The sequence below is a fragment of the Ovis aries genome, chromosome 2 (assembly GCF_016772045.2).
Source record: "Ovis aries strain OAR_USU_Benz2616 breed Rambouillet chromosome 2, ARS-UI_Ramb_v3.0, whole genome shotgun sequence".
NCBI classification, from domain to species: domain Eukaryota; kingdom Metazoa; phylum Chordata; class Mammalia; order Artiodactyla; family Bovidae; genus Ovis; species Ovis aries.
Genome location: NC_056055.1, coordinates 72958425 through 72978574, shown reverse-complemented (window position 1 = coordinate 72978574; position 20150 = coordinate 72958425). Strand labels below are relative to the sequence as shown.

Here is a 20150-nt window from a genome sequence, read left to right as displayed (position 1 = left end):
AAATTTTGTTCTTACATATTCATGTTTTTCATAAGCCTACAAAGGAAGAATTTTACTTTTATGGTATGTATATTTTAGCTTTTTTGAGATGTAACTGATATACAACATTGTGTAAGTTTAAGGTGTACAAAATGTGGATTTGATACTCAGGTATTTTGCAAAATGATTACTACAGTAGTGTTAGGTTATACCTCTATCACATCACATAATTACCATTTTTTTTTCTTTTGTGGTGAGAACATTTAAGATCTACTCTCAGTAACTTTCAGGTATATAATACAGTATTATTAACTATAATCACCATTATTATCTATATTAAAATGTTTTCACTTCTAATATTTTGTGGGAATTATTTTTACTGATTTTTATTGTTATACCATTTGTATTTTAAATTACTTTTAATATTTTAATTTTATTCTTATCCTTTGGAGAAGGCAGTGGCACCCCACTCCAGTACTCTTGCCTGGAAAATCCCATGGACAGAGGAACCTGGTAGGCTGCAGTCAATGGGGTCACTAAGAGTCGAACACGACTGAGCGACTTCACTGTTCACTTTTATGCATTGGAGAAGGAAATGGCAACCCACTCCAGTGTTCTTACCTGGAGAATCCCAGGGATGGGGGAGCCTGATGGGCTGCCGTCTATGGGGTCGCACAGGGTCGGACATGACTGAAGCGACTCAGCAGCAGTAACAGCAGTAGCAGCATTCTTATCCTTATAGACCTTATCTTTATAAGATATATCCTTGTTGTTGTTCAGTTGCCAAGTCATGTCTGACTCTTTGCAACTCAATGGACCAGAGCAAGCCAGGCCTCCCTGTCCATCACTGGAATTTGTCCAAGTTCATGTTCATTGAATTGGTGATGCCATCTAACCATCTCATCCTCTGTTGCCATCTTCTCCATCTGCCTTCAATCTTTCCAGCATCAGTGTCTTTTCCAGTGAGTCAGTTGTTGGCATCAGGTGGCCAAAGTATTGGAGCTTCAGCATCAGTCCTTCCAATGAGTATTTAGGGTTGATTTCCTTTAGGATTGACTGGTTTGATCTCCTTGCAGTCCAAGGGACTCTCAAGAGTCTTCTCTAGCACCACAATTTGAAAGCATCAATTCTTTGGCGCTCTGCCTTCTTTATGGTCTGCCTCTCACATCTGTACATGACTACTAGAAAGACCATAACTTTGACTGTATGGACCTTTGTTGGAAAAATGATGTCTTTGCTTTTTAATATACTATCTAGGTTTGTCATATGTTCCTTCCAAGAACCAAGCGTCTTCCAATTTCATGGCTATAGTCACCATCTGCAGTGATTTTGGGCCCAAGAAGAGGAAATCTCTCACTGCTTCTACCTTTTCCCGTTCTGTTTGCCATGAAGCAGTAGGACTGGATGCCATGGTCTTAGTTTTTTTAATATTGAATTTTAAGGGAGCCTTTTCACACTCCTCTTTCACCCTCATCAAGAGGCTCTTTAGTTCCTCTTCAGTTTCTGCCATTAGAAGTGGTATCATCTGCATTTGTTGTTGATATTTCTCTTGGCGGCAGTCTTGATTCCAGCTTGTAACTCATCCAGCCTGGCATTTTGTGTGATGTGCTCTGCATATAAGTTAAATAAACAGGGTGACAATAATAAACAGCCTTTTCATACTCCTTTCTCAATTTTGAACCAATCAGTTGTTCCGTATAAGGTTCTAACTGTTGCTTCTTGACCTGCATACAGGATTCTGAGGAGACAGTAAGATGGTCTGGTATTCCCATCTCTTCAAGAGTTTTCCACAGTTTGTTATGGTTCACACAGTCACAGGCTTTAGCGTAGTCAATGAAACAGCAGTAACTGTTTTTCTGGAATTCCCTTGCTTTCTCTATGATCCAGCGAATGTTGGCAATTTAATCTCTGGTTCCTCTGCCTTTTCTAAACCCAGCTTGTACATCTGGAAGTTCTCACTTCAAGTACTGCTGAACCTAGCTTGATGGATTTTGAGTATAACAATCAGTTCAGTTCAGTTGCTCAGTTGTGTCCGACTCTTTGCGACCCCATGAATCGCAGCACGCCACTTCTCCTTGTCCATCACCATCTCCCGGAGTTCACTCAGACTCACGTCCATCGAGTCAGTAATGCCTTCCAGCCATCTCATCCTCTGTCATCCCCTTCTCCTCCTGCCCCCAATCCCTCCCAGCATCAGGGTCTTTTCCAATGAGTCAACTCTTCACATGAGGTGTCCAAAGTATTGGAGTTTTAGCTTCAGCATCATTCCCTCCAAAGAAATCCCAGGGCTGATCTCCTTCAGAAGGGACTGGTTGGATCTCCTTGCAGTCCAAGGGACTCTCAAGAGTCTTCTCCAACACCACAGTTCAAAATCATCAATTCTTCAGTGCTCAGCTTTCTTCACAGTCCAACTCTCACATCCATACATGACCACTGGGAAAACCATAGCCTTGACTAGACGGACCTTTGTTGGCAAAGTAATGTCCTTGCTTTTCAATATGCTATCTAGGTTGGTCATAACTTTTCTTCCAAGGAGTAAGTGTCTTTTAATTTCATGGCTGCAATCACCATCTGCAGTGATTTTGGAGGCCTGCAAAATAAAGTCTGACACTGTTTCCACTGTTTCCCCATCCACTTCCCATGAAGCGATGGGATCAGATGCTGTGATCTTCGTTTTCTGAATGTTGAGCTTTAAGCCAACTTTTTCACTCTCCACTTTCACTATCATCAAGAGGCTCTTCAGTTCCTCTTCACTTTCTGCCATAAGGGTGGTGTCATCTGCATATCTGAGGTTATTGATATTTCCATGTTAGGGAGAAATAAATTTATTGAGGGGCATTTGTACTTCATAAAATTATTGGGAAATTTGGAGTAAGAAACTCAAGTCTGATCTTTTAAGAACCATATTTCAAGATGGAGAAGCTACTGTCACCTTCAAGTCAGTTTAGAAACACTCTCCCTCTGATACTTTTCATGTTAACCTGAGCTACAGTTTCCTTCTGTAGTTTACCTCTGAATAAAAGTCTGGGATGGGAGTGCCTTATTGGTAGAAACTAAGTCATATGCTTGTATCCTAGCTGTGAGATACCCTGGGAAATAAAGTCTTACTTTTATTTAAACTTAACTTTGGAATATAAGGATATATAATATAAAAAAGTACTAAAATTTGGACAGGGTGTTCAAGTCTTTGGTAAGACAGATGTCTACTCCAAATACCTGATTTTATTTCATGCTTTCAAGACTCTATTTTCATCTCCGTTTTCCTAAATGTAAAGAAATGGTGACTTTGAGAAATTAAATAGTATAATCTTACTAGCATGGGAAGTGAGCACAATTGTCCAGTAGTTTGAATGTTCTTTAGTACTACTGCCCTTCTTGGGAACTGGGGTGAAGGTTGACCTTTTCCAGTCCTGTGGCCACTCCTGGGTTTTCCAAATTTGCTAACATATTGAATATAGATACTCTTTCTAAATATATTTTGAACTCAGGAAAGATAAAAAATTGTTGTTTTATGGCTAATTTATATAGTCATATAGCATACTCTTTTAAGCAAGGTAAGTTTTATAGGTTGATGGATAACAGTATTTTGAATTTTTTAATGAAAAATATATTGTTATTTTGGTGATTTATGAATACATTTTTGAGAGAGAAAATATCACATTTTGTCAATACTTTTCAGGGGACAAAATCTATTTTTATAACTAAGTTTTTCTCACCACATGTCCCAATATATTGGGTCTAGAAATACCTGATTCGTTGGTGGTATGCCACTTATTATTATTTTAGTAATGTAAATAGGGTGTTATGGCAGTTTTACACTTAGTCATTAATGAAAAACTCTGACAATATTCTGAAGTATTAAAGTCTAATTTTTTCTTTTTAGGCTTTCTAACCAGATTTGAGTTAATACAGCTAGTGTCTCCAGGTAATGTGCCAATAAATGAATTTCTAAATTAGTTTTGTTGTTGTTTTTGCCATTGAGTCGCTAAGTCATGTCCGACTTTTTGCGACCCTATGGATTGTAGCACACCAGGCTCCTCTCTCCTCCACTGTCTCCCAAAGTTTGCTCAGATTCACACCCACTGAATTGGTGATGCTATCTAACAATTTTAAAAGGATTTTGGCATGACACAATTGTGACTTGCATTTAAAAGTTGTACTTTCTGTAACACATGCTCCCTCTCCCCACCTGGTCTATTGAATTTTCCCCACTTTCAGAAGAGTAACTTTATGGCTTTGATATAGTAGTAAGCATAACTTGAACTGGTTCTTTGACTTTCCACTTTTTCACAGTTTTATGTAATAATCATCAAATAATTTTTTTAGTCCCGACTCAGCTTCTTTCAAGTATTTGCTTTTGACAGTGTTGTAATTTGTGGAGTGAGTGTGTGTGTGTGTGTGTCTGAGTTTAGCCCAAGGCCATCTTCTCTGTTGATGCTAGAAGAGGGTTGACAAACTAAAGCCCCCAGGCCAAATCCAGCTGTGGTCTGTTTTTGTATGACCCATGAGCTAAGATTGGCTTCCACATTTTAAAGAACTGAGATTTACTCATATACTATAAAATTCACCATTTTCAAGTATACAATTCAGTTATTTTTAGTATGTTCACAAGATTGTGTAGCCATCACCACTTATCTAGTTTTGGAATTTTTATTCCCTCCAAAGAAACCCTGTACTCATTAGCACTCACTCTTCATTCTTTCTTCCTTCCAACCCCTGGCCACCACTAATCTAATTTCTGTCTCTAATTGATTTGCTCATACTGGGCTTTTCATGTAAATGGAATTAGGCAATTTGTGCCCTTTATGTCTGACTTCTTTCAGTTAGCAAAATGTTTTCAAAGTTCATCCTTGTTGTAGCATATATCAGTACTTCATTCCTTTTTATGACTAATGATCTTTTATATGAATATGCCATATTTTGTTTATCCACTCATCAACTGATGGACATTAGAGTTGCTTCCACTGTTTGGATATTATGAGTAGCACCTCTGTGAACATTCCTGTACAAGTTGTGTAAGTATGTGTTTTTAGTTCTCTTGTATTTGGTTATATACCTAGGAGTGGAATTGATAGATCATATGGTAATTCCATGTTTAGCTTTTTAAGGAACTGCCAGCCAAACTGTCTGTGGTTTTTACATTTTTATGTGGTTGGAAAAAATTTTTTTAAAGAACAAGATTTATTGATCAATGGAAATTATATGAAATTTGAATTTCATCATCTGTGATGTTTTTATCCACACTCATTCATAGAAGTGTTTATGGCTGCTTTTGTGTTAGTTACAATGAGAGTCGACTAGTTGTGACTATATGGTTTTCAAAGCTTAAAATACTTTACTCTCTGGCCCTTTGCAGAAAAAGTTTGTGACCTCTGTGCAGGAATCATGGGACTTGAGGAAAGCATTCTGTAATGCCTTTGTTTTGTGTTATGCAAGAGACCTGAGCTAGTGAGCAAGTAGTAACTGCCACCTGGTGACACCAGCTCTCAGAGTTTTTCAATGTGGCTGATTATCTGGTGATTTTAAAGTCTGTGTGTGTGTGTGTGTGTGTGTGTGTGTGTGTGTGTGTGTGTGAGAAAGAGAGAGAGAAAGAGAGAGGATACCTAAAACTCAGAAACATTTCACATCCTCTTCTGATCTTTGCTACCATACATTTTACCTTTTCCAACTTCACAGTTCTGACTTGTAAAAAGCACTCCCAAATCATGAAGGAACCTTTATTTATATTTTGGTGATACTTGGTGGTCATGTTTCTTGATACTTTTCTGCGGTTAGAAAAACATATGGATATGGATTTTTTAAGTAAATAAGGTCACATATATTGTCTTTTACTAGCTTCCCCAATTATATGTCACTGTTACATTGTAATTTTTTAAAACTAATTTTTAATTGTGTATTTATTTTGTTTTTGGCTCTGCTGGGTCTTTGAAGCTGTGTGGCCTTACTCTAATTGTGGCGAGCGGTGGCTACTCTTCATTGCGGTGTGTGGGCTTCTCATTGCGCTAACTTCTCTTGTTGCTGAGCACAGATCTAGGGTGCACAGGCTTCAGTAGTTGCAGCACATGGGCTTAGTAGTTGTGGCTCCCAGGTTTTAGAGCACAGCCTCAATAGCTGTGGTGCATCGGCTTAGTTGCTCCCATGGCATGTGGAATCTTTCCAGATCAGGGATCAAACCAGTGTCTCCTGCATTGGCGGGCAGATTCTTTACCATTGAATCTTACCAGAGAAGTCCTTATATTGTAATTTTTAAAAACGGGCCAAAAAGCATTATTTTTTATATCATAAAATAATTTCATGAATTTATTTGTGCTTTTATAGGTCTATAAGAAGTATGTAAATAATATTTTTTGTTTTACTTTTTCACTCTAAATTGTTACGTATAGGTAACTTATTTGTCATTTTCAATAGCTATGTATTTTCCATAGCGTTACTATGAACCTTAAATGCATATTGTTGAACATTAGGATTTCTTTGTCTTTGTTTGTCTTTATATTTATAACAATTATTTTTTCTCTTGATATATTTGTAAAGAATAGAATTGCTAGATTGAACCATATCTTATAACCTGGGAGTAAACTGATCCCCGGCAAGTTTCCATTATTTTTACTGCATTTAACATTATATAGTGTGCTTGCTCCCCATACCCTGGCTAATGCTGGATGCTATCATTTGGATTTTTTTGTGTTTAAAAAGTATGTAATAATTTCTTTAAAATATATTTTAATAACCATATCTTTGGTCCCTTCTTTTTAGATATGATTTGTGACAACCTTAACATTTTAAATTTATTTCTTAAAAGTTTCCACTTTCCTATATTATAGTTTGTTTTGTTTCCTTCTGTATAACATGATAGTCAGTGTCCTTTGATTACCTGTGGAGCGATGTCTGGATATTAGCAATGCATTTTGCCTGGCAGATACCTCAGCTAAAGCAGAGGTGGCTGTGGAGGCTTTTCTGAAGACTGTGGCCCTGCTCACTGTGGTGGTTTTGGAGCAGATCAAGGGCCCCAATGGAGTGGACCCAGAATCTGTCGTTCTTTCTTCTTCCTCTTGGTTTATTGGCCAAGGCAGGTCCTAAAAACAGACAAGAACCCTAAGATCTCAGTGGGTCTGAGGATGGACACTCTGATATATGTCTGTGGTTTCTTAAGTAGGCAGAACAGAGGGAAGAAGTGACAGGCTAAAATCAGGGCATTGAGTTTTTAATTTGACCCAGTTTTATGTTTAAACATATATCATAAGTGACAAGTTATATTTTAGTTTGCTAATGAAATAGAAGCAGGACCAGGTCTTATTTAATTTTTTGTGAGTTAAAAAAGTTACCCAATAGCTAAATATTCTTATGGTAAAAATTTTAACTAACTAAATTATATAAAATAGTAAAAGGCCATATTTATCAATAATATTAATTGAAATAATTGCTATTAACAATTTGTTGTTTATCTTTTTTATGCCTTTTATAATATATTTAACATATATAATATATTTAGTATATTCAACCAATCCTAAAATATATAGATATATAGACAAACACACACTCACATATAAGCACATAAATATTAAATATATCTAATATTTAGTATATGTATATATAAACACATATCTATGCATATATATATATACATTATATATATATATAGGTAGAATATGTATTTCCTGAAACTTCAGATATATTTTTGACTGCCATTTGTTTTTTACTTGACTAGAAATCCATCTGTGAAAATGTTGCAAGAATAGTTCAAAACTGTAATGGCTGGAGAGTGTTAAAACTGAATGCATGGTTATAGGTTATAACTTAGAAATTAATCAGATATAAAAGATATAAAGTGAAGGCTTTATTACACTTGTCTTCTTTTTCTTTATTATCCTTCAATTTCAGATTGTAATTTTAGTCAGATTAAACTTGAATCATTCAATAGAATTAATTTTGTTCAGCTTCAAATATATATAGATTGATCCACTAATTTGTGCAACATCTGTTTATTGGAGGTATACTCAGAAAATGCTCTACCCTGTGCCACTTCTTGGTATTATGCTGGTGGCACCAGACATAGAGTGGTGATGTGAGCCCTCTAGATCTGCTGGTTCTTGATACTAGATAATTAAGTAAAAATGATTTGCTTAAAGTCTCAAGTGGACTGTGCTGTGGGGTCACATGGGCCACATTTAGGTTCTCAGGGATCCATTCTTCATTGGCTGAATTGTTACTTTTTAATTTTGTTGTCAGTATTACTGTGTCTGATACTTTTTCATAGCACTGAGACATATTCTGACCATTAAGTTTGTGAGATAAGTACCTCAGATTTGCGTAGGACTGTACTGCTAAAGAATGAAGAAATCTAGTAATTCGGATTAGAAGCAATAAAAACTCCTGGGTCTTCAGTTTACAAGGATGAGAAAAAGCAAATAGACATGGGGGCCAGCATAATCCTGTTTGACAATGAGCTTGGTGCTTTCTTTTATTGACCTCTTAAATAAAAACTTCGACTTTGGGATAAGTCATGTATATTCAGTCCAGCTTTTAACATACTCTTTTAATGGGCACCCATTCCCTGAATCAGAGCTTGATTTTATATACTTTGTAGTGATGTTTACTAGGCATCAGCAAGGAAAGAACTCCTGCCTCAGATGATCTGGTTTTTCATTTTTTTAAGCATTTATTTATTTATATTTATTTTTTTTTGGTCTTCGTTGTGTTGCACGGGCATCTCATTGCAGTGGTTTCTCTTGCTGCAGAGCTTCGGCTCTAGGCACGTGGGTTTCAGTAGCTGCAGCACACAGGCAGGCTCAGTAGTTGTGGTACACAGGCTTAGTTGCTCCACGGCATGTGGAATCTTCCTGGACCAGGGATTGGACCTGTGTCTCCTGTTTTGGCAGGTGGATTCTTATCCACTGTGCTACCAGGGAAGTCCAGTGATCTAGTTTTGAATTCTTACTTTGCCATGTGGCATTAGGACAAGTGTCTTCAACTCTCAGAGCCGCCTCAGTTACCTGTAAAGAGGTAATCAAATGAGACTCCATACTGGGAAGGAAACAAGCTGTCAGTTCTGATGTGCTCTACAAATATTAGCTATTTCTAGAACCAGTATTGTTATTAAAGTTATTATTTCTCTTAAAGTCTCATTTGTTTCATTTTCTGGGGAGATCTTTCTCACTGATGGCATTGATGACCTCCCTATCTGTGCCGTTAGATTACTAAGAACCCTGAGCTCTTTCAGACATTTCACTTGGCCTATGAGACTTGCTCAGCCTGTACACATGTTTATTTATTACTTATAACCTTGGCTCTTGCTGTAACATCCCCTTGGTGTTCTGACATTTTCACACTGGGTGGCAGTTTGGATCTTTAGAAGATGAGCAAACCAGAGAGACAGAATTGAAAAGCTTTACCGCCTTCTGTTTCTCTAACCCTATTTCAGTCTCACTTCTTTTTTTTTCAGTTTCTTTTTATTTCTGTGATTCCAAAGATAGCAGAACGCACTTTCAATTCTTGGACCTCCCATTTTTATCTTAATTCCTGCTAAATGTAGGAATAATAAGCAGTAGCTATCACTTTTTTTTTCAGTGATGAGAACTAGCCAAAAACATACGAAAGAAAAAAGGAAAAGCCCGTGTTAGAGCATCATACCATGCATCCACATATTCTCAGTAGGAACATATGGCTGAAACACATGATATTCATGGAGGCCAGTAGTGCTGGGAACACTGCTGGGCTGGTGTCACAGAGCATTTGTGATCATGGGAGGTAAAGCCGGTCACTGTGCTCTGCTTCACATGTTTGTCATTTGTCCTCACAGTAGACCTAAGGGATAAGTGCTATTATGAATTCTGCATTTACCTGAAGAGGAAAAGGAAGTTAAGAAATACACATGATTTACTCAAAGTCACATAGCTGGTAACTGGTGAAACAACGATTTGAACCAGCTCTGTCTGAACCTAGAAATAGTTTTTTACCACTGTGGTCTGGGCTTCATTAAAAAGTTGTGTTTTGTTGCTAATAATGGGTGAAGAAATTGTTATTTCACTTCCCGTTTTCAGGTGACACTCTTGAGCCCTGATATGAGGAAGTCTATTTATGTCCAACAAAGGTAGGAGGTCATACCCATCACAGAAAGTATTTTAAAAGGAGCGTTGACAAAACAAGGCCTGGATGAAACTAATGAAGTAGAAGATTTATTTTAGAATTCCACCCGCTTTGCCACCTCTCTCCCTATCTTCCTCTGAATCATCATTTTATTTTACTTATTTTGGCCGAGTTGCATGGCATATAGAATGTGGGGTCTTAGTTCTCTGATCAGGGATTGAACCCGTGCCCCGCTGCAGTGGAAATCCTGAGTCCTAACCACTGGACTGCCACAGTGCACTGCCCTTTCTCATCATTTTAAATTATATGCTTATTTGAATAATTGTTTAATAATTACAGACTAAGTGTCAGGAGGACAGGTCTTGTATCCATCTTGTTCAGTATTATCCATCCAGTGTCTAGAACTCCTGGCACATAGTATGTTCTCAATGCATATTTCTTGAACGTATGAATGAAAAGAAATTATTAAAAAATGAATGAATGATTTTAGAGAACATTTAGTCTGGGCCCCCCCCCCTTTTTTTTACAGTTGTGGAAACTCAGTCTTACAGAGTGTAACTAGTACATACTGAGTGGTTAATGATTAATCATTATGTTCATTCATTCAAGAAGCAGTTATAAAATAGTACTCACTATGCTCAGGCACATTTCACAGGCTTGGAACAGGGTTGGTGCACTTTACCATTTCTTTCTTTCTTTTCATAAATTTTATTTTTAATTGGAGGATAATTGCTTTACAGTATTATATTATTTTCTGCTGTACAAGAACATGAATCAGCTAAGAGTATATATATATATCCCCTCCCTCTTGAACCTCCCTCCCTCCCTTCCCCCCATCCCACTTGTCTAAGTTTCCACTCATTTCTGGACATTGTGATTCAGTTTTAATATGTCTGTCTTGAATGATATCTCAAGGGACCTATGAAAGATGCTGACAGTATGATTCCTTTTCAGGCAAGATTGTCTTGGCTGAGCCCTGTACTAGTAACTGACACCTAAGCTCACACCTTTCTAGGGACAATCTTGGCAGGAATTTAATGATGGATGGAAGAGTTACTGCTTTCATGGAGCATTCATGGTAGCAGATAATGAATGAATGCCTGAACAAAAATAGCAGTTAGTGATAACTATTAGGTTGAAAGTAATATAGGGGGATATGGTAGGGAGTGACAGGGTCCTGTAGGTTGGGTTGCTCCCTTTCTAATGAGGTGACATTTAAACCAAGATCTGTCATTCATTGATAAACCTAGACACTGTATTGAAAAGTAGAGACATTACTCTGTCAACAAAACTCTGTATAGTCAAGACTATGGTCTTCCCAGTGATCAAATATAATTATGAGAGCTGGACTGTAAAGAAGGCAGAGCACCGAAGAAATGATGCCTTTAAACTGTGGTGCTGGAGAAGACTCCTCAGAGTCCCTTGGACAACAGGGAGATTAATCTTAAGTCAACCTTAAGTCAATCTTAAGGGAAATCAACCCTGAATACTCACTGGAAGGACTGATGCTGAAGTTGAAACTCCAGTATTTTGGTCATCTAATGTGAACAATTTCTTGTGATCCACACAGTCAAAAGGTTTTGGCATAGTCAATAAAGCGGAAGTAGAAAGTTTTTCTGGAACTCTCTTGCTTTTTCATTGATACAACGGATGTTGGCAATTTGATCTCTAGTTCCTCTGTCTTTTATAAGTCCAGCTTGAACATCTGGAAGTTCACAGTTCACATACTGTTGAAGCCTGGCTTGGAGAATTTTGAGCATTACTTTGCTAGCATGTGAGATGAGTGCAATTGTGCAGTAGTTTGAGCATTCTTTGGCATTGCCTTTCTTTGAGATTGGAATGAAAGCTGACCTTTTCCAGTCCTGTGGCCACTCCTGAGGTTTCCAAATTTGCTGGCATATTGAGTGCAGCACTTTCACAGCATCATCCTTCAGGATTTGAAATAGCTCAACTGGAATTCCATCACCTCCATTAGTTTTGTTCATAGTGATGCTACTGAAGGCCCACTTGACTTCCCATTCCAGGATGTCTGGCTCTAGGTGAGTGATCATACCATCATGATTATCTGCGTCATGAAGATCATTTTTGTTAGTTCTTCTGTGTATCTTCTGTGTATTCTTGCCACCTCTTCTGCTTCTGCTAGGTCCATACCATTTCTATCCTTTATTGAGCCCATTTTTGCATGAAATGTTCCCAGTATCTCTAATTTTCTTAAAGAAATCTCTGGTCTTTCCCATTCTATTGTTTTCCTCTATTTCTTTGCATTGATCACTGAGGAAGACTATCTTATCTCTCCTTGCTATTCTTTGGAACTCTGCATTCAGATGGGTATATCTTTCCTTTTTTCCCTTGCCTTTAGCTTCTCTTCTTTTCATAGCTATTTGTAAGGTCTCCTCAGACAACCATTTTGCCTTTTTGCATTTCTTTCCCTTGGGGATGGTCTTGATCACTGCTTCTTGTACAATGTCACGAACCTCTGCCCATAGTTCTTCAGGCACTCTGTCTATCAGATCTAATCCCTTGAATCTATTTGTCACTTCCACTTTATATCCTAAGGGATTTTATTTAGGTCAGACCTGAATGGTCTACTGATTTTTCCTACTCAATTTAAGTCTGAATTTGGCAATAAGGAGTTCATGATCTGAGCCAGTCAGCTCCTGGTCATGTTTTTCCTGCCTGTATAGAGCTTCTCCATCTTTGGCTGCAAAGAATATAATCAGTTTGATTTCAGTACTGACCATCTGGTGATGTCCATGTGTAGAGTTGTCTCTTGTGTTGTTGGAAGTGGATGTTTTCTATGACCAGTGTGTTCTCTTGGCAAAACTCTATTAGCCTTTGTCCTGCTTCATTCTGTACTCCTAGGCCAAATTTGCCTGTTCCTCCAGGTATTTCTTGACTTCCTACTTTTACATTCCCATCCCCTATAATGAAAAGGACATCGTTTTTGGATGTTAGTTCTGAAAGGTCTTGTAGGTCTTCAAAGAACTATTTAATTTCAGCCTCTGGTCAGAGCATGGACTTGGATTATTGTGATATTAAATGGTTTGCCTTGGAAATGAACAGAAATCATTCTGTTGTTTTTGAGATTGCATCCAAGTACTGCATTTTGGGCTCTTTTGTTGACTATGAGGGGTACTCCAGTTCTTCTAAGGGATTCTTGCCCACAGTAGTAGGTATAATGGTCATCTGAGTTAAATTCACCTGTTCTAGTCCATCTTAGTTCGCTGATTCATAAAATGTCAGTGTTCACTCTTGCCATCTCCTGTTTGACCATTTCCAATTTGCGTTGATTCATGGACCTAACATTCCAGGTTCCTATGCAATATTGCTCTTTACAGCATCAGACTTTACTTCCATCACCAGTCACTTCCACAGCTGCGTGTTATTTTTGCTTTGGCTCTTTCTTTTCATTCTTTCTGGAGTTATTTCTCCACTGATCTCCAGTAGCATATTGGGCACCTACTGACCTGGGGAGTTCATCTTTCAGTGTTGTATCTTTTTACCTTTTCATACTGTTCATGGGTTCTCAAGGCAAGAATACTGAAGTGGTTTGCCATTCCCTTCTCCAGTGGACAACATTCTGTCAGAACTCTCCACCATGACCCATCTGTCTTGGGTGGCCTTACATGGCATGGCTCATAGTTTCATTGAGTTAGGCAAGGCTGTGGTCCATGTGATCAGATTGGTTAGTTCTCTGTGATTGTGGTTTTCAGCTCTCTGATGGAGAAGGATAAGAGGCTTATGGAAACGTCCTGATGGGAGAGACTGACTGAGGGGGAATCTGGGTCTTATTCTGATGAGTGGGTCCATGCTGAGTAAATCTTTAATCCAATTTTCTGTTGAAAGGCAGGGCTATGTTCCCTCCCTGTTTGACCTGAGACCAAACTATGGTAGAAGAAAAATAGAGGAAAACAATAGAATGGGAAAGACTAGAGATCTCTTCAAGAAAATTAGAGATACTGGGAACATTTCATGCAAAAATGGGCTCAGTAAAGGACAGAAAAGGTATGGACCTAGCAGAAGCAGAAGATATTAAGAGGAGGTGGCAAGAGTACACAGAAGAACTAACAAAAATGATCTTCATGATGGTATGATCACTCACCTAGAGCCAGACATCCTGGAATGGGAAGTCAAGTGGGCCTTCAGTAGAATCACTATGAACAAAACTAATGGAGGTGATGGAATTCCAGTTGAGCTATTTCAAATCCTGTGAAAGTGCTGCACTCAATATGCCAGCAAATTTGGAAACCTCAGGAGTGGCCACAGGACTGGAAAAGGTCAGTTTTCATTCCAATCTCAAAGAAGGGCAATGCCAAAGAGTGCTCAAACTACCACACAATTGCACTCATCTCACATGCTAGCAAAGTAATGCTCAAAATTCTCCAAGCCAGGCTTCAACAGTATGTGAACTGTGAACTTCCAGATGTTCAAGCTGGATTTATAAAAGGCAGAGAAAATAGAGATCAAATTGCCAACATCCGTTGTATCATCGAAAGAGCAAGAGAGTTCCAGAAAGACTTCTGCTTTATTGACTGTGCCAAAGCCTTTGACTGTGTGGATCACCACAAATTGTGGAAAATTCTTAAAGAGATGGAAATACCAGACCACCTGACCTGCCTCTTGAGAAATCTGTATGTAGGTTAGGAAGCAACAGTAATAACTGGACATGGAAATACAGACTTTCAAAATTGGGAAAGGAGTATATCAAGGCTGTATATTGTCACCCTGCTTATTTAACTTATATGCAGAGTACATCTTGAGAAATGCTGGGCTGGATAAAGCACAAGCTGGAATCATGATTGCCAGGAGAAATATCACTAACCTCAGATATGCAGATGACACCACCCTTATGGCAGAAAGCAAAGAAGAACTAAAGAACTTTTTGGTGAAAGTGAAAGAGGAGAGTGAAAAAGTTGGCTTAAAGCTCAGCATTCAGAAAACTAAGATCATAGCGTCTTGTCCCATCACTTCATGGCAAACAGATGGGGAAACAGTGGAAACAGTGTCAGACTTTATTTTTCTGGGCTCCAATATCACTGCAAATGGTGCCTGCAGCCATGAAATTAAAAGAGGCTTGCTTTTTGTAAGAACAGTTATGACCAACCTAAACAGCATATTGAAAAGCGAGACATTACTTTGCCAACCTAGGTCCATATAGTCAAAGGTGTGGTTTTTCCAGTAGTCATATATGGATGTGAGAGTTGGACTATAAAGAAAGCTGAGCACTAAAGAATTGATGCTTTTGAACTGTGGTGTTGGAGCAGACTCTTGAGAGTCTCTTGGACAGCAAGGAAATCTACCCAGTCCATCCTGAAGGAAATCAGCCCTGAATATTCGTTCGCAGGACTGATGTCGAAGCTGAAACTCCAATACTTTGGCCACCTGATTCGAAGAACCGACTCATTGAAAAAGACCCTGATGCTGGGAAAGATTGAAGGTGGGAGGAGAAGGGGACAAAAGAGGATGAGATGGTTGGATGGCATCACCGACTCAATGGGCATGAGTTTGAATAAACTCCAGGAGTTGGTGATGGACAGGGAGGCCTGGCATGCTGCAGTCCATGGGGTCGCAGTCAGACGTGACTGAACTAACTAGTGCAAATGGCTGCCTCATTGGAAAAGTCCCTGATGCTGGAAAGATTGATAGTAGAAAGAGAAGAGGGCATCAGAGGATGAGATGGCTGGATGGCATCACTGATGCAATGAACATGAACTTGGATAAACTTCGGGAGATGGTGAGGGACAGGGAGGCCTGGCGTGCTTCAGTCCTTGGGGTTGCAAAGAGTCAGACCTGGCTGGGTGACTGAGCAACAACAAGTGTCTTCACTAGGCCATGCATCTAGGGAAAACAGCAGGACAAACATCGAAGATAGATGTATGTGTTTGAGGGACAACAAGAAGGGCTGAAGTGATGCTATGGAGTCATTAAGGAGAGTGGTAATGAAGTAGGAGAGGTTATTAGAGTCTTATTATAAAGAGTCTTAAAGGCTAGGATGAAATACTTTTATTTTATTCTAATATGATAGCAAGCCTACTGGAAGATTTTAAGTAGGTCAGAGTCAAAATCTGAAATAATGTCATGGTATGTGAAGAATAGATTTGAGTACAGGGAGAATGAAAGCAGGGAGACTAGCTAGCTAGGAGGTCATGGTGGCAGTCCAGGAGAGAGGAGGTGGGGGGTTAGACCATGGTGGTAGCTGTAACAATAGAAGGGAATAGAATTTAGATTAATTTTGAAGATGTAGTCAACAGGACTTGCTAATGGATGACTATAAGGAGTGAAAGAGTGGAACAAAGGATAGAGCCTGGAGTATTGGGTTGATTAACTAGACCTGGTTCCTCTAATAGGAAGGTATGGGAGAGCTTATTTGTGGAAAAAATCAAGTTCTCTTTTGGACCTGTTTTGTTGGAGATGGGCTTCCCCGGGTGGCGCTAGTGGTAAAGAACCTGCCAATGCAGAAGACAGACGCAAGTTCGTTCCCTGAATCAGGACTATCCCCTGAAAGAGACAGCGGCAACCCACTCCAGTGTTCTTCCCTGGAGAATCCCATGGACAAAGAAGCCTGGTGGGCTGTATAGTCTGTAGTATGTTAGAGATACTGTAAGATACTGTTAGTGTTTCTTACAGTATCTCTAACATACTACATAATATCTCAACAGGATGGGAAGGAAGAAAGAATGTTTTATAAGAAGTAGCATAAGCTGAGGAGGTACATAGCAGAGGAGGGAAAGACATATCAGTTCATTGTGGCTGGAGCATGTTTTTGAAGGGAGGAGTAGAAAAATATGATGAAAAGTGTAGAATACATTCTTTTTGTACTTTGATCCTTGTTAGAATCTAACATTCATATTAAATGGAATATGTAGGAAGACATTAAGCCATCAGATTATTTGATGTAAGGTTGATTATTTTGTACATTTGAGATAATAAAAAGTACCCTCATTCAAGTTTCTCTCACAAGTAAAGTAAGAATCACTAAACAGTAAAGCTCCCTCACTGACTACAATTACTTTTTTCATGGTGCTCTTGGTCCAAACCACTGTGTAGCACCTTCTTTGTAGGCAAGGGGGTCTAAGATGGTAGCTTTTCTGTCCTTTAGCTCAGTGATTCTTAATCATATTGCACCTGAGATGATCTTTTGATGATGAGTATTTTGTATTATCCTTTTGACCATATTGAAATACTGTTCATCGGTAATATGTGCTATGCTAAGTCTCTTCAGTTGTGTTTGACTGCAATCCCATAGACTGTAGCCCAACAGGGTCCTCTGTCCTTGGGATTTTCTAGCCAAGAATACTGGAGTATATTGCTTCCTCCAGGGGATCTTCTCCATCCAGGGATCAAATCTGCATCTCTTATGTCTCCTGCATTGGCAGGCTGGTTCTTCACCACCTGGGAAGCCCCACAGATAATATAACCAACTTTATATAGCTCACTGCAAACATTTGTGTAATATTCAGCCATAATATAAAGGAGAAGTACAAAGAAAAGTGATTTAGAATAAAATGAGATGTATACTAACATGTAAATGTTGAGCAGGTATAGTATTTGGTATATAGTATTTATAGTATTCAAATTTGTAGTATTTGTAGTATTCACAGTGCTGAAAGGATCTTGGTAAAGATTTAGACAAAGCAAAATGCAGTTGTTCCTTAGTTTTCATGGTACCTGCATTCCTGAAAATTCAGTGTATTTTTAAATTGTGCAAAAAAAAAAAAAAAAAAAAAAGCTTTGTGTTTATATGTAACAGTTAGGTTCCAGGCTCAGATAATTGTAAAAAGGTTTTCTTGCCTGAAAGAATGTCTGTAGGATGTTAGAAAGTTATGCAGGAGTGTCTTGGGCATTGCAAGACACCCTGACCTCTGGTTCCTGCCCTTGAAATTTCCCCACAGATTTACAAAATGTTCCTGGGGTTGGTATCAGTACTGCTGAGAGCCACAGCTCTGGCTTTTCTCTAGGCCACTGGGACACTGACATTCCTGCACCACAGAATCTATTGAACCCTAGTCTACACTGTAACCTTTGGGTGAACAGAGCATTGTCTACCTCGTTCCTGCTCTATCCCTAGGACCTGGCCCATTGTATGTCCTTAGAAAACATTTGTCAAAGTGAAGAATGGAAGGATGGATGGATGGAAAGAGATGTTCTTTTTTATTTTGTTTTGGGGAGCAACCCTTTAGATCAATGCTTGGGAAGACATTTGAAAATCATGCATGAGATAAAAAGTAGTAGAAGACATTGCCTCTTGAATACCAGGTGCTGTGATCAAAATGTCTGTTTTTATCTGAGTGTTGTCTCTGCCATCAACAGTCCAACTTTTATTTAGTTTAAATGATGTAGATAACATCATTTTCAGAATATATATCTACTCATGCATTTTCTCCTTTATTTGTAGTGTGGCAAGAGTTGGCCTACTATGAAGAAAACACACGGGACTTTCTCTTCCCTGAGCCACGGCTGACACCTTCGCACCCTGGGATGTGTAGGGAGGTGCTCATGAAGACAGTTGAAGGCTTCCCAGTAAGTGACTGGTGCCTAGCTGGTCTTCTGTTGGGAAATGGATTCTTGGAACCTGAATGTTTTATTGCTAATAGGACCTGTTTGTGGACAGATCACTTCATCTTGGTTAGTGCCCCTTTATTCTCTTTAGCAGCCCTGATGAGATGCCCACTCAAAGTACTAAATGATGCTGATTCCCACTATTGATCTGAGACGTGGGAATCTTGTCTGACCAGGCTAAGTCACTGCCATATTCACATTACCACATAGTTATAAAAGGCTTACTTCTTTCACCTCCTCTTCTTTTTTTTTAATTTAGATATTTTTAAAGTATAGTTGCTTTATAATGTGTTAGTTTCTGGTATACAGCAAAGTGATTCAGTTATATATATATATGATATATATTATTATTCAGTTATATATATTATATGTAATGATATACACTGTTATATATTCTTTTTCACATTCTTTTCCATTATGGTTTATTACAGAATATTGAATATAGTTCCCTGTGCTATACTAGGACCTTGTTTATTTTATATATAGTAGTTTGTATCTGCTAATCCCAAACTGTTAATTTATCCCCCCTCACCTCTCTTTCCCTGTGGTAACCATAAGTTTGGTAACCATATCTCTGTTTTATCGTCTCCTCTTAATGCAGACTACCTGAAAGATGTAGCATCAGTTTAGTTAATCATAGCTATTGGTTTAGTAACAATAATAGTAAAATAGAGTAGTGCTGCCTGTGTGTGTGCTCAGTTGCTCAGTTATGTCCGACTCTCTGTGCTGCTGTGGACTGTAAGGGCTCCTCTGTCCATGAGATTATTCAGGCAGGAATACTGGAGTGAGTTGCCATTTCCTTCCCTGGGGGATCTTCTCAACTCAGGGATCAAACCCACATCTCCTACACTGGCAGGTGGACTTGCTTTGGTTTTTTTCATGTGATATCTTATTTTCTTCATAACTGTTCTTAAGTCAGCCAAGGCAGGTATTATGGTCTCCACTTAATGGAGGGGAAACTGACAAGAGGTTCACAGGCTGATATTTTTAAAATTTATTTATTTTTAATTGAAGGATAATTGCTTTACAGTGTTGTGTTGGTTTCTGCCATACATCAACATGAATTAGCCATAGGTATACATTTGTCCCCTCCCTCTTGAACCTCTGTCCCACCTCACACCTTCTAGACTGTCATGGAACACTAGGTTCAGCTCCTATGTCATACAGCAAATTCCCACTGGCTATCTATTTCATATATGGTAAAGTATATGTTTCAATGCTACTTTCTCAGTTTGTCCCACCCTTTCTTTCCCCTGCTGTGTCCACAGATCTCTTCTCCATGTCTGTATCTCTATTTCTGCCCTGCAAATAGGTTCATCAGTACCATTTTTCCAGATTCTGTATATATTCATAGATATATGATATTTGTTTTTCTCTTTCTGATTTACTTCATTCTGTATAACAGGCTCTAGGTTCATCCACCTCAAGTACTGACTCAAATTCATTTCTTTCTATGGCCGAGTAATATTCCATTGTATAAATGTACCACAGCTGCTTTATCCATTCATCTGTTGATGGACATCTAGGTT

At 38.6% G+C, this 20150-nt stretch overlaps 1 protein-coding gene across 2 annotated transcripts in view; it reads left to right on the top strand.

Moving 5' to 3' along the window:
• SPATA6L (spermatogenesis associated 6 like) overlaps positions 1 to 20150 on the top strand; it is an 86783-nt gene that overhangs the window by 30538 nt on the left and 36095 nt on the right. For both annotated transcript variants that reach the window (XM_015093197.4, XM_042243411.2), the window contains 2 exons: positions 3863 to 3904; positions 18458 to 18582. In XM_015093197.4, the coding sequence (XP_014948683.1) occupies positions 3863 to 3904; positions 18458 to 18582 (167 nt within the window). The remainder of the gene's footprint in view (positions 1 to 3862; positions 3905 to 18457; positions 18583 to 20150) is intronic.